The following is a 14,108-nucleotide window of genomic DNA, read 5'->3' as shown; positions in this document are numbered from 1 at the left end:
TCCACCTGTGAAAAGCTTGCAGACAGTGGATCCAGGAGAGCAACAGTGAATGAACTGCTGTAATCCAGTTGCCTCGTGGGTCCCCAGTTCCTGTGAGGAAAAGGAAATACAAAAGGGGAATAAATAAATAAAATAATGATATGATGGTGGAGCAGAAAGGGACTCAGCTGAAACATGCAGGACGAGGGCTAAATGAAGAGTTACAGAACTGAGCCTTCCACATGTCACAGCTGCACACTCTCACCCCAGATAAATCCCACCACGTAGTCTTAGTAAAGTTGACTGGTATGTGTCTCCAAAAATAACTGTAATAGACACCAGCAGCAGGAAGTATTCATCCTCGTGTCCATGCCGTGGCCTGTTCACCCTCATGGCTTGTATCTCTGGACCTCAGTGGGGTTGCTGTGTCTGCTATGTAGTCTGAGCTCAGGTAAGAGAGGAGTTTAAAGAAGAGCCAGTCTGAAATCTGAAAGTGTCATTTTTAGAGGACAATAAAGAGTTCAGAGTGTCGGTGGGGCGCGTCGTCCTTTTAGCTTGCACCACTGATATCTGAGACTTACAGAGTGCAGTCTGTATCAGTACAGAATGCATGTACAGCAGTATGAAACAGAGACCAGAGAGTGAAAAATAACATTTGAGCCATGAAATCAGAGAAGGGATCTTTGTAGTTTTTCTTCCTTATGTGGGAAGCAAATGATTTAAATCCACAATTTTAAGTATATATTTACATATAAGCGAAGAGCAGAGCTGAGCAGGGAGTCTGATACTGTGGATACCAATTATCTCACACAATAAAATGGGCTGCATGGTCACTGAAAGTCGCCTATGTGCATGTTGTTGTGCCCAAATATTCAACCCTTTTGTCCACTATGCAGAAAACAGACACTCCATGGGGTCTTTATGACTGGATGAAACATAGTTTAAAAAAAAACAAAAACAGGTTAATGGTCTGCGGCACGGCTGCAGCAGAAACGAAAAACTGACAACACAGTCATTGCAAACAACATTGTGAATAAAATGAAGTAGCTGAAAGTGAGCATTCTGAGCTGTGTCGGGTCCTTCAGGGTTACACACCCCTTTCTTCATCACAGCCTTCTGCAGCTCTGATGGTTCTTCTCTTCGTGGTACCCTCCATGGAGGATAATGTTCCCTGTGGCTATTCATTTTATAGCCAAGCATTTCAAGGATAACTTTTGATACATTAGTTAGTTAGCTGGTTTGTTTTAGTGATGGTCGCAGTAGTAATACTACATTCACATTTTCTACTAGACTTTGCACACAGTGAGCTAAAGCACAGAGCTGTGGTGAAGCTGTGCACAGGTAACCTGTAACTCACCTGTCCTGTCATCTTGCAGGCAGCAGCCAGTCTGTGAGGACCGGCTTCATCGGAGATGAGGTCCTCCTGCCCTGTGTCTACTCTGAACAGCTGTCTGAGCCGGTCACCGCCTTCTGGAGGGACAAGGATGACAAAATTGTGTTGGATATCATCAACGGCAAAGAGGATAAAATGGATCCAAAGTTCAGAGGTCGCGTGTTCAGCTTCCCAAACCATTACAAGACTGGAAACCTCTCCATCCTCATAAAGGGCCTGAGGGCGGACGACGCCGGCCCGTATGACTGCGACATCCCCAAAGTGGACTATCAGGCCAAGATGACTCTGAAAGTCACAGGTCAGTTCAGCAGCATGAGCACCTTATTAGGAACACCTCAGTGTTTGTGCAGCAGCAGCTCAGGGGTCTTTGAAAAGTGCAGAAAAGGACCACGCTGCAGTCATCAGTGAGTTGGAGTGAGTGTTCAAATCAGGTGTTCTTGGTTCACATTAATTTTTATTTGCAGCACATTTAAGCAATAAAAGTCAGATGTTACAGTCCACACTCAGCCCTTCAAGTCATGCAGGATCAGTAAACACCAAATCCTACTGAAGCTAGCTGGGTTGATCACACTAACAAAGATGAAAACTGCACTGAAACCTGTGAACTTCGACCATCTTTCTTACCATTTTAACTCCTTTTATTTAACATGACTTTTTAATTCAGTGGAAATTTGCATCTGAAAGCAAGAGCAGCACCACAAGAAAAAGAACAATATTCTGTGAGCTGTGCTTTTTTCCTTAAATGAATTTTAAGCCTTAATCCAGCTCATATCTTTATTTGGATTCATAACAAATTGTTCCAAACTGTCTCATAAAATTATTCTGAGTCTTCTTTTTAGCCATATGTGGACAAGCAAACACTGGGTCCTTTTTGATAGGTGTCTTGATGCAAAGATGGAATACTGACAAAATCAGTGGCTTGAATATTCCTTAGTGGAATAATTAGCTACACTCGTGGCATCAGAAGCAGACAGAACTTCGTGTGGGTGTTTTGTATGATTTTTCTCCAGTTTGATTCAATTCCTTCAGTTTAAAGATGTTTTCTTCCTTGTTTTTTCCTGTTTCCTGTCTGCCCACATTTTTTATTTCAGTATTTCAGTGCCAGGTATATTTCAAGAAGCAGCAGTAGTGTTAAAAACAGAGTGGATTAAACAGGAAACAGCCCATCTACAGCTCAAACACTGACTATAATGAACAGTTATTCTACTGTGGAGATAAGAGAATACGCTCCTTCTGGCAGGTTTCAGTCCAAATGATCTTCACCAGTTCGGTGTTTCAGTGTTTCTTTACATGTTCAGCTCTGATTAAACTGGAACTTTTTTGTGTTGCAGAAAAACCTGGTGTTATTAAAATAACAACTCCACATCCTGACCTTGCTACGATTAGTGGTGCAGCTGTAACATGCTCCAACCACCACCTCCTGGTTCTCCTCTCTGCTCTGTTTGTGCTCTTCTGTTCTTTACAGTAAACACAGGTTCAAACTTAAGTCGGGTTTAGCTCAATTACACCTTAAAGTATTGTCTTGTTTAAATTGCCTTTATTAATAAATAATTGATATCTCTGATCTGCTGTGTTTTATATTTCCTGCAACTGTTGTTTCTGATTCAAATAAGTACAAAATATCCTGAACACTCACAGTTTGAGCACTTTATAAACAACCATTAAGCGGCACTTTAGTAGCTATGTTAATATATTAATAGAGTGACCTTCGTACAACAGTGAAGTAGAATTTAGTAGAATTGTTCTTCAATTCAATTCTTTATACTTTCTTACTTTGAGTACATTTCAGAGTTACTTGTCTACTTGTGTAAAAAAAAGTTTCTTCAGTATTTTAACTTTTACTGGAGTATTTTATATCACAGGCATTTGCACTTCTACTTAAGTAAAGAAAGTTTGTAATTTTGCCATCTCCTGTTTTTAGTTTTAGTTCACTAGAATAATTCTGCTCGTCATTTGTCTGATGCTGAGCAACGGATTGTTCGCAAAATGTTTCATTTCCATAAGTTTTCTTTGTTACTTTGTTTAGTTGATATATGATTGAGGTAAACACAAAACCAACAGCACAAAGCAAAGATGAAAGACAACACAAAGAGACTTTAATGCGATTGCCACGATGATTTTACTGTATCAACACAAACGGGTTGAAATGGACGCTGCAGCCAGACCGCTCATAGGTTTGTTACCTGTTGAAGTTCGGGGTCTGGCTGCTGGACTGGGGTCAGCGTTCATTAAGCTTTATCAACACTCTGGGTTCTTAGCTAGCTTAGCGTTAGCATGTGTTAGCATGGCTGCAAAGCTCCAAAGCTGTGTTAGCATCAGAAAGCAGTCGTTTCTGTTCTGAACAGAGTTTGCACTTTACCATCGTGTTCTCGTCCTTTTATAAAAAATAAAATTTATGTCCATCTCTACGCTGCAGACTGTTACACTATTTTCCTCCTCCAGCACACAAACTGAAATCAGTAAATGTAAAAGAGAAACCAAGAAACAGGATCTATTGACAGGCAGACTAACAAATCCAAGGAATTGAACTGATACCTGATACATACATCTGGATGCATTGTGGGAAATGTAGGAAAAAGTAGCCTGTGTAGGTTTTTTTTTTCTTTTCCTCCGTCTGTGGTTGTTTTTTAGAATTTACCTTTGTTGTGTCGCTAAGTGTGATATTGCAGGTTCATCTATCATTCTTAATAAAAACCCGACTAAAACTAAATAAGACTAAACATTTCTGTGCAGTTTTCTTTTGTTCTGCCACAAGGAGGACCCACTGCATACATGCTAATGATGGAGATGTTTAATTATTACATAAAAATGTAGTATAGCGGTAATTTTATGTATTTATACATCTTTTTTATTCAATAAAAAAGATCACCTGATCATTGTACCCTTAGTTCTGGTCCCAGTAAATCAGGACGGGTGGCCAGCGCGGAGTAACTTTCAAAATGTCCACAGGAGATTGCTGTAGACCACAGGCACTCATAGGCATTGGTTGCTGCTGACAACAGGAAATAAAGCCGGTCTGCGCTATGGGCTGAATCATTTTTAACTGTGGATTTTAACACAATGCAATATATTCAGTTTTAGAGTTTATATTCAATATAAATTGTAGCTAGGGTGACATTGTTAATGCTGGCTTATTTTAATAAATAAATTGTCATATACAAAACTAGGGTGGCAAGAGATTATTTTAGGTTGGCACATGCCACCCCAAGCCACCCATGTAGATCCAGCCCTGAGTGTTAACGGGTTACGGGGTGAAAAAGTTAGCACTTCTTCAGATTGAATAAGAATCCAGAAGCTGCTCAGAAAGATTGCATTTTTTAAATAGCAATGGGCACTTGGCTAGCATTTTTTACAACTGAAGTTCTGTCATCTCCAAGCATTGGTTTTAAGACGCAGCCGTGGTTATGGGCGGAGACCAGACAGATAAACAAAATAAATAAGTAAAGTAAGGCAGGACAGCCCTGCTGGGTATCACAGCTCATCTCGGGGAGGATCCATTTTTCTCTCAGTTGTGACACCAGCAGCAAGAAGTATGGTCATCCTCAGAAGTGTCTGTCGGTGCTCGCCTCTCTGCAGCTCGGTGATGCTGCTGTGTCTGCTGTGCAGTCTGAGCTCAGGTGAGACTATATTTTAAAACCTGTTTACTGTGATTCATCGGGAGAAACAACGACCTCAGAGTCCTTCCAGCTCACAGACTCTGACAGCTGTGAGGTGAGATTAGTACACACTCTCTGATATAAGTGCTGTGATTCATGGGGGGAGAATGTTGAGCAAAGATCACCAGGTGTGAGGGTGGTGGGCTTTATTCTATTCTATTTGTTGTACCTAATTTAGAGGACAGAATACTTCAATTTGTCTGCAGGTTTTTTTGTTTTTTTTTTATCTCAGTTTTAGTTCCTACCACTGGTATCTGAGGCATGCCTGTTGAAACCAGCCGAGTAAACCTCCACATGCTACTGTAGCGCTCTCAGCTGTAATTAGAGGTCTGGATCTGTGGGTGAAGATCAGCCCTGTAATCTCTGCTGTAATTATGGTTTTCAACTTGTTTTTCTTTGGGTTTAGATGGGGATTTTTTTCTCTTCAGTTGCCACACAGGGTTTTCTAATTTTAGTTTACTGTTTTCTTTACTTCAGTGATGATAATGTTGTTGATGCTTTGACTCATGTCATTGCATCAGGCCAGGTTCTTCCGAGCAAACAGGGGAAACATGCACAAACAACATCTGTGTGGAACTATAGGTCCATTACTGTGCATTAGAAAGCAGCCTTAATAATTCAGTAGTTTCCACTGATCACATTATAGTTATTTTCTGAATGTAAACACCTTGTCTGATTGTGATTTCTCTTTAATATATACATAAAAAACAAAAACATGTACAGCACCAGGACTTCAACTCAGGGTATTGTTGGGAGCGATTTGCAGTGTGACACAGCAGGAATGAGAATCAGAACCTCCACATGGAGGAGTTTAAGTATTTCTGGGTTTTGTAAATGAGTGAGGGGGAGCTGGAGATCAACAGACGGATTGGCGCAGGTTCAGTGATGCGGACACTGTACCGGTCCATCGTGGTGAAGAGCTTAGCATAAAAGCGAAGCACTCAATTTACTCAATTCAACCTATGTCCTTACCCTGAACTATTTTAATGAGCTTTGGTTATTGGCTGAAAGAACGAAATTCTGGACACAAGCGGCAAAAATCAGCTTACTCTTTGAAGGGTAGCTGGCCTTTCTTTTAAACATGGAGTGGATGAACTATCTCCACACTGAATGGAGCAAGTTGAGGTGGTTTGGGCATCTGATAGGAGGCCCCGGGGCAGACCCAAGACACACTGGAGAAATTATCTCTCCAGCATGCCCTGACAAGCTGCAAGAGGTGGCTGGGGAGAGGGAGGTCTGGGGTTCTCTGCTTAGGGTTTTGTGCCCACGGTCCAGCCCAGGATAAGCAGAAAAAGATATATGGATGAACGCACATCTACAGCAGTAAGAAACAGAGATCGGAGAGTGAAAAATTTTATTTCTCTAAATTCAGAAAAAGGAACTAGTTTTTGTTTCCTTTGTGAGCAGCAGAGCATTTAGATCCAGTTTTGTGAGTATGTACTTGCATGTAAGTGAAAAGCAGAGCTGATCAAGGCATCTGTTGATACTGTGATGCACAGAATAAAGAGGCTGCAAGGTGGCCAAGAATCGCTGATGTATATGTTTGTGTGCCTGAGTGCATTATATCTGTTTTGTCCAGCAGAAAAGGACATTACATTTGATTTCATCCATTGGTCCGCGGGGTCCTTACGGCTCTATGAAATGTTCATCTTTGTCTTTCTTCCACAGCAGGTCTTTTTGTCCTGTCTCCTTCCTCTCATCCCCAACCAGTCACAGCTGACGGCTGTCTCTCCCTGTGCCTGGTTCTGTTGAAAGTTTCTTCCTGTTAAAAGGGAGTTTTTCCTTCCCACTGTTGCCAAAGTAGTTGCTCATAGGGAGTTGTCTGATTGTTGGGCTTTTCTCTGTATCATTCAAGTGTCTTAGCTTTACAATATTAAGCACCTTAAGGTAACTGTTGTATTGATTTAGTGCAATATAAAAAAAAACATTGAATTGAATGTGTCACAATTAGCACTGGCCAACTGTGGGTGTGTGGGGAAGTAGGACCCAAAATGCAGAACTCTTCAATGCAAGCAGTGCATTTATTTACAGTGTCGTAACTAATACACAATGATAAATCCTCAGTGTGTTCCCGACTCCCGCTCCCTGTCTTCTCCTCTGTCAGTGCGCCCCAGGGTGGCTGTGGCTACAATGTAGCTTGCCATCACCAGTGTGTGAATGTGTGCGTGAATGGGTGTGTAAAGCGCTTTGGGGTCCTTAGGGACTAGTAAAGCGCTATATAAATACAGGCCATTTACCATTCTCCCTACACCCATGCTCCGTGTCCCCATTCCCTATGTACACTGCGTCAGCTGCTTCCTCGTTTCCACAAATCATCCTGGGAAACACACACACACACAAAGGCGGCTATGAGTACCTTCACACAACAGCAGACTGGGACTTACTTCGCACATTTGCTGAGAAACTGACAGGAAGTCACTCGACGATCCAGCGTCGAGGAGCTCTCAGCCACACTGCCTTGTAGCTCCCTCGATGATGGTTGATCAGCTGCAGGTGTGTGTGATCATTTCCTCAGGTGTGGCCAGCCACCTGGTAGGGCACACCCACCAGGCCTGAAGACTCCTGTAGACCAGTGCTCAGTACACACAGACACGCACACACAGACACAAACCAGGAAGACGAGGGACAGCAGCACCAAAAATACACATGTCCATAACTGCTCAGGGACCCTGGGTCGCTCAGATCCAGGACAATGACAGAATGTTAAATGGATTAGGAATGGGCTGTCACTCAACTTCATATGTCAAGGCAGACAATTGAATACTTTGGGGAATGTAGTGTACCTCATCTATACTGTTTACAAATAATTCAGTTTATAATAAAAATATAATGAAAGAATCTGTATAGATTTCAGTTACAATGAAGTCAAGTCTGAAAATCAAGGCGTAGGAGGAACTTTGAAGGACTTCGATTCAAGTTTGAAAAATGTGTTCGTAGTCTGCAGTCTTTGAGGCCGTTTAAAGTCCAACAACAAAGATTTAGAGCTGAGCAGGGATAGCAGTAAAGAACTGCTTCTGTTTGAGTGAATGACTTTTGCAATGAGCTGTTGATGTTTTTAGGTCACTCACTCACAGCCATTCAGATTCATCACAGCACTGAGTATTCATTAGGCAGTGCAGCAGCAATGGAAAAGCCAGCATCCAGGATTGGAGCTCAAGTCTTTTCATCATTATGTGGAGGATTTTAATGATAGTAAAAAGTGACAGGCCTCTCTATGTTTGGAGAAATTCACGAGTTTTTGCTGAGTTTTTTACTTTGTCCTCCAGCAGAAGAGCATCCAGTAAGTGTTGATTCTGCTGTGTTACTGAGGTCACCAAATGTGCTAAACCAAAGAGCTGTGGTGGAGCTGTGCACAGGTAACCTGTTACTCACCTGTCCTGTTGTCCTGCAGGCAGCAGCCAGTCTGTGAGGACTGGCTTCATCGGGGATGAGGTCCTCCTGCCTTGCATCTGCTCTAACCAGCTGTCCGAGCCGGTCACTGCCTTCTGGAGGGACAAGGATGACAAAGTTGTATTGGACATCATCAACAGCAGACAGGATAAAATAGATGCAAAGTTCACAGGTCGAGTGTTCAGCTTCCCAGACTATTACAAGAACGGAAACCTTTCCATCCTCATAAAGGATCTGAGGATGGACGATGCCGGCCCATACGAGTGCGACATCCCCAAAGTGGACTATCAGGCCAAGATGACTCTGAATGTCACAGGTCAGTTCAGCAGCACGAGCACCTTATTAGGAAGGTGGAATACAGACAAACATCAATAGATTAAATGTGCTACACCGGAACGACTGCTTACACCTGTGGCATCAGATGACAGAACAGCAGACAGCAGACAGAACTTCTTGTGGGTGTTTTGTATAATTGGTCCTTGTGTTTAAAGATGATCTATTGCTTGTTTCTGATCAACTCACAAATTATATTCCTGTATTTCAGTGTCAGGTTTATTTCTAGAAGCAGCAGTAATGTTAAAAACCAATTGGATCAAACAGGAAACAGATCATCGAGAGCTTACTGACTCACTAGAATGCATGGTTAATTTACTGTACCACTAAGAGGATGTGCTTCTTGTAGCTGGTTTCAGTCTAAATGAGGATCACAAGTTCAGGTTTTCTTCCTTGAAAGAAAAAATAATAATTTATGTTTTTTTGGTTTGTTTTTTTCATACTGTCAACTCTTATTAAAATTATGTTTTGTATTTTGTGTTGCAGAGAAACCCACATCACATGGTGCAACAGTAACCTCCTTCAGCCACCACCTGGTTCTCCTCTCTGCTCCTCTGTTTGTGCTTTTCTGCTCTTTAAAGTTAATGCCAGGGCTGGACTGGTAATCTGGCATTTCCCAGTGGGCCAACGGGCCGGCTTGAAGTGCTGCTATGCACCCACAATACAAGGATGGACAACAGCCCATTTGTTCATTTTCAGGCACATCTTTTAATGTAATGTCCCTTCCCTAACTTTGCTGTGCGCTCACTCAGCTAGAAAAATGTAGTGTGGAAGAAGTGACTAAAAGTGGAGATGAGAAGCTGAGAGAAAACAATAAAAAAAAAAAAACTAAAAATAGATGCAGCAAATGTGTCAAAGTAACAAACACGTTAGCTGTCGGTGCGTGAACAGCAGTACCAGCAACCAGAGGTGGGACGTAATTACTTTGTTACTGTACTTAGGTAGAGTTTTTAGGTATCTGTACTTTACAGGAATATTTATTTTTCTAACTTCTGACTTTTACTTCCTACATTTTTAAACAAATATTTGTATTTTCTACTCCTCACATTTTTAAAACAGACTCCTTACTTTTCTTTCAACAGTATCATCAATAGCTGTATACTCGGGGGTTAAAGTGGGCCGGAAACAGTGCAGGTGTCCCAAAGTTGTACTCAGCATCTAGCTAATGCTACAGAATAGGAATAATCATAAAGGGAGTAACGTTTCTCCACGATTCAAAATTTCTACAGTGTTTCTATCAGATTAACAAACATCAGCAAACACACAAATTGTTTGATTTCAATTTGTCTCACAGTGTGTCGTTAGCTAAAGGTCCAGCTGCTGTATTTCACAGGGCGAAAAAAGAATGCGCTAACTTCACTCAGAGATGGAAAAAGACAAGATAAGATAAGATAAGAAAGAGGACAGGAGAGAAAGAAGAGAGGTTAGATTTAAAGGTAAAGACTGTACATTTAAATGTCTGATGTAATAATTTGTAATCACATATTGGATTTGGTGTGTTTTAATAAATTATGTTTTTTTTTTATTGTGAAACATCCTGAAAACCAAACTAAATAGACTAACTTTGTGTTATTCAAATGTTGCACAAAAATACTGGGCAGTTTAGTGCAGTATAAACGATTGAGCATGCATCAAGACACTAAGGAGCACTGTTTGGTAGTTAGAACAAATAATATTTGGCTTTTCTGTACTGTTAAAGTGGAACATGTAGTAAGAAACTTTTCTCAAGGTGTCCCTCAGAGAACATAACTGGATCCTCTTTTGTTTGAATTTATCTTTTGTGACCAGGATGATTTTAACTATTAGAAATTACATTGTGAAGGTGGAGATGGAGTTATCTTTCTTTGAAAAACAACAAAAAAAGATGCTTGTCAACCAATCAGTTAATCTGTTAATCTGGGCTGGAAGCAGGTGTAGTTAACAACTTTGTTAATCCTGAGATCAGGGACACTGAGGTTTTCTGTTCCAGAATGAGAATTTACTTAACTCTGAGTCAGTTACCATGGCAATAGACTCTGTGAACCTCACCTGCTCACTGCCAGGTCTTCTGCAACAAACTCTGAGTTTTTCTCTGATTCCTCGCCTCCTGCTGGACCTGAAGCAGCTGACTGATGCTCTGATACACTTCCTCTTACACTCGTCTCTCCTTAACAATGTGATGCGGATGTCTTCCATGTTGACGCTACAATATGCAGAAGTCGGACTGCAAAAATTATGTCTGCACAATGCATTCCAGCCCTGCTGTTTTATAGTGTTGTGGAAGTTTTCATTTAATAAAGTTTGCAGACAAACGGTGAGTAGTAGCTATTATCCTTTAATAAAAAATTAAAAAAAACATAACCAAGCTTGGCGAGAGCAGCCATCGCAGAACAAACGACCAGCAGTCTCTCCTGAACCGGAAAAGCCCTGGGTTTAAATACTTTCTACAGATATAAAAGACAATACACAGCTGTTATTACACCTTTGGTCTCTTGGTTTTTTTATAATTAGGTAAACATTTGTTATCACAAGCTTGATGCTGCTTCTTAAGTCTGGGTTCTGGCATTTGCTATAAATGCACTAATAATGAAAAAGACTAAAACCAAACATCAAAAGATTCGATTTGACTGAAATCACAGCAGCAGCTCTGAAATAGTTGAAGCCCGCTTGCGTTAATGTTTACACATTTTAAGTGGAACACAACAACAAGGAGATTGTACAGAGGGGAGGGACTGAGGTCACTGTGTCTATGACTGTAGACAGTCAGCCAGCAGCAAATGATGCTTTTGTCACTGTGAAGAGACTGGATGCACACAGCGTACACTTGGCGTGCTAAAAGGCTTTATTTTGATCACAAGCACTCTTTTAGTTTCAGCACAGTCTTCCAGCCTGGAGCCAGCTCTCTGCGTGGTTTCCTCCACCACATTCGAAGCTCAGGGCTGTGGCTCTGTGTGGATGGACTGATGTGCTGGAGACTATAGTGCAAGTAGCAGAGCACAGGGCAGAAGCAGAGCTTGTTCAAGACTGATGGACACTCTTTGGATAAGTTAGTGGTGCAGCAGTGACATATTGTTGGGGATACGTGTTCCTTAAACTTGGAGTTCAACAGCAGCTTGATGGCTTTGGGTGTAACTTGTGATGCCCAAATGAAGAAATGCACCAGTATTGAACCACTTCATTCATTCAAAGCTCAGTTTCAGCGACATCTAGTGGTGAAATAGGAGACAGCAGAAGAATGTGTCTGTAACAAAGTGCTGGCTGTAACTTGGGCTTATGCAAATAATATAAATACAGTTTTGCAAAGATGGATCTATAAACTTGTGTAAAGCAGTGGTTGGAAGAAGGCGTGCCTGTGGAAACAGTTTTTAGTTTCTTTTCTCCTGCTTTCAAAAACACGTTCACACGCATCTCACACGTTACGTAACACGGACCATTTGATAGTGTTGATCCAATCATGTGACGCCCTTGGTCACATGCATTTTTCTGCACTGAAGACGATTTAAAACAGTGGTTCATGGACGATGGACCTTTAATTACGAAGCTTGTATTGGAGCGGCGGTGTCATACGGCCACTAGGTGTTGCTCAAAGCTTCAGTCTCTGATCAAATATGATTTAACCCTCTACACAGCAAATTCAAAAGTGTTAAATTTTTTGGTGTTAATAGTCTCCTTGCAAAAGTAGAGTTAATTTTACTCTAAGTAGAGTCACATTCTTTTAATGTAACTCTGAGGTGTAAAATGATAGTAGTTAAAATCGAGTGTTAAAAATGAGTGTTTCTCTGTCAAATCTGGAGGTGTTAAAATGGAAACATTAACTCTTGACCTCTTAACTCTGAACTCCTAGAGGGGCTATGACACCAACAGAGTAAATTCACAGACTCCGCCCCCAGCACGGCTCCAATCGAAGCTGAAGTGAAGCCGTTTCAGAACATTTTGCTCTACATATTTGAGTTGTTTGCCATGCTTGGTAAGTCATTTTTTCAAAGATTGTTTCAATTATTATTAGCTTTTACTTCTGTGGCTCTTTGGAGTTGAGACAAAGCTGTGTGAAAGGCATTAGCCATGTTGCTCGCTGATAGCATAATATTCTGTTTTAGCTAGCTGAAAGGTATTGTTTGCGGGCAAATACCACAGCCTTGAAAAAAAGCTTGCATGTGAATTTTCAGTCAAACTTTTGGTCAAATACACCTAAAACAATGTCTAGAATGTGAAATGTTGGTATAATGGTGCTACTTGAAGCCTGAAAACGATCGCCCATAAAAAAAAAAACGAGCAAACAGCAGTAGCTGACGTCCTGACTGGGTTCTACGTTAGCATAGATCCCTCCAGAGTTTTGTGCACACGGTTTAGGTAAAAATGAAAAAGGTTGAGGTTTTACATTTAGTTCAGTATTACCTGTTGCCTGTGTCCTTGTCTTTTGGGAAAATACTTTACACAAGTAATGGCTCAAAGAGGATTCCTTTTTTTTTTACTGTGCTGCAATTGTTTACTGGATTATTTGTGCCATTAATTAGTGTCAACTAATTTTTATTCGATCTCCGCACAGGATATGCTTGTGAAGATGGAATATGGGGGAGAGCAGAAGTGCGTTGAAGTTCCACAAAGTGATGAATGAAGGACATGCATATTGTATTGAAGAAATAAGTGATGAGAATGCTGTTATTTGCATTTACCAGCTTGCCTATGTCAGACCTTTTGATAAACAAAATTCTAATGAAAGTGAGAACATGTATACTGTTAGATCTTTCAGAAAATGTTTTGAAATTGTGGTGCACAGTTCAGAATAAATGTTTTTCAAAAACCATTGCATCTTTTTAGTAAATGTTTATTTCCAAAAGAAATTTCTAGAAGTTCAGAACAGTAAAATTCCCGCTTTTTAGAATGAATTAGAAGATAACTCTTACGTAGTTAAACTAAAATACTCTTTGAGAGTTAATATATAAACTCTTAACACCAAGTGTTAAATTATCAACTCCAGACAGATTTGGTGTTTAACACTAAATCAGAGTTAACGTACCAACTCTCCAAAAAGAGTTAAATTAACACTCTCTGGTGTGGACCCATATAGACACTTTAATAGTGTTGAAATCAAATCCGACAGTGTTAATTTGGACATGCTGGATTTGCTGTGTATGATGGCCATTTCTGTCTAGTTCACATGCTTTTATTTTTTTTTACTTTTTGCTCCAACTTCAGCTGCTTAAATATATCAATACTATAATTGTATATGTAGAAATATAATAATTATATGCATCCAGTTGTACCACTTGGCTCCATCACAGCCACTTCTGGTTGAAACTTATTAAAATGCCTTTTTTAAAATGCTCTTTCGTTGTGATTTACTGTAATAAATGACACAATTGAGGCTTTTGTTGTAA

General features: G+C 40.6%; 2 protein-coding genes across 2 annotated transcripts; both read left to right on the top strand.

Moving 5' to 3' along the window:
• The first annotated feature begins 297 nt into the window (after window positions 1-297).
• On the top strand, window positions 298-2,936 carry LOC146680610 (uncharacterized). The gene is made up of 3 exons (XM_085447821.1): window positions 298-430; window positions 1,356-1,670; window positions 2,704-2,936. Exons 1-3 carry the CDS (start codon window positions 349-351, stop codon window positions 2,838-2,840), a joined length of 534 nt encoding a protein of 177 aa, XP_085303947.1. The 5' UTR covers window positions 298-348; the 3' UTR covers window positions 2,841-2,936.
• Window positions 2,937-4,912: 1,976 nt separating this feature from the next.
• Window positions 4,913-11,041, top strand: LOC146680609 (T-cell surface glycoprotein CD4-like). The gene is made up of 3 exons (XM_085447822.1): window positions 4,913-4,989; window positions 8,420-8,734; window positions 9,238-11,041. Exons 1-3 carry the CDS (start codon window positions 4,956-4,958, stop codon window positions 9,354-9,356), a joined length of 468 nt encoding a protein of 155 aa, XP_085303948.1. The 5' UTR covers window positions 4,913-4,955; the 3' UTR covers window positions 9,357-11,041.
• Window positions 11,042-14,108: the final 3,067 nt, after the last annotated feature.

Source organism: Copadichromis virginalis, linkage group LG23 (assembly GCF_057382275.1).
Source record: "Copadichromis virginalis isolate Kocher_CV1m ecotype Utaka linkage group LG23, C_Virginalis_male_GT1.1, whole genome shotgun sequence".
Lineage (NCBI taxonomy): Eukaryota > Metazoa > Chordata > Actinopteri > Cichliformes > Cichlidae > Copadichromis > Copadichromis virginalis.
This window is presented reverse-complemented; position numbering and strand designations above follow the sequence as displayed.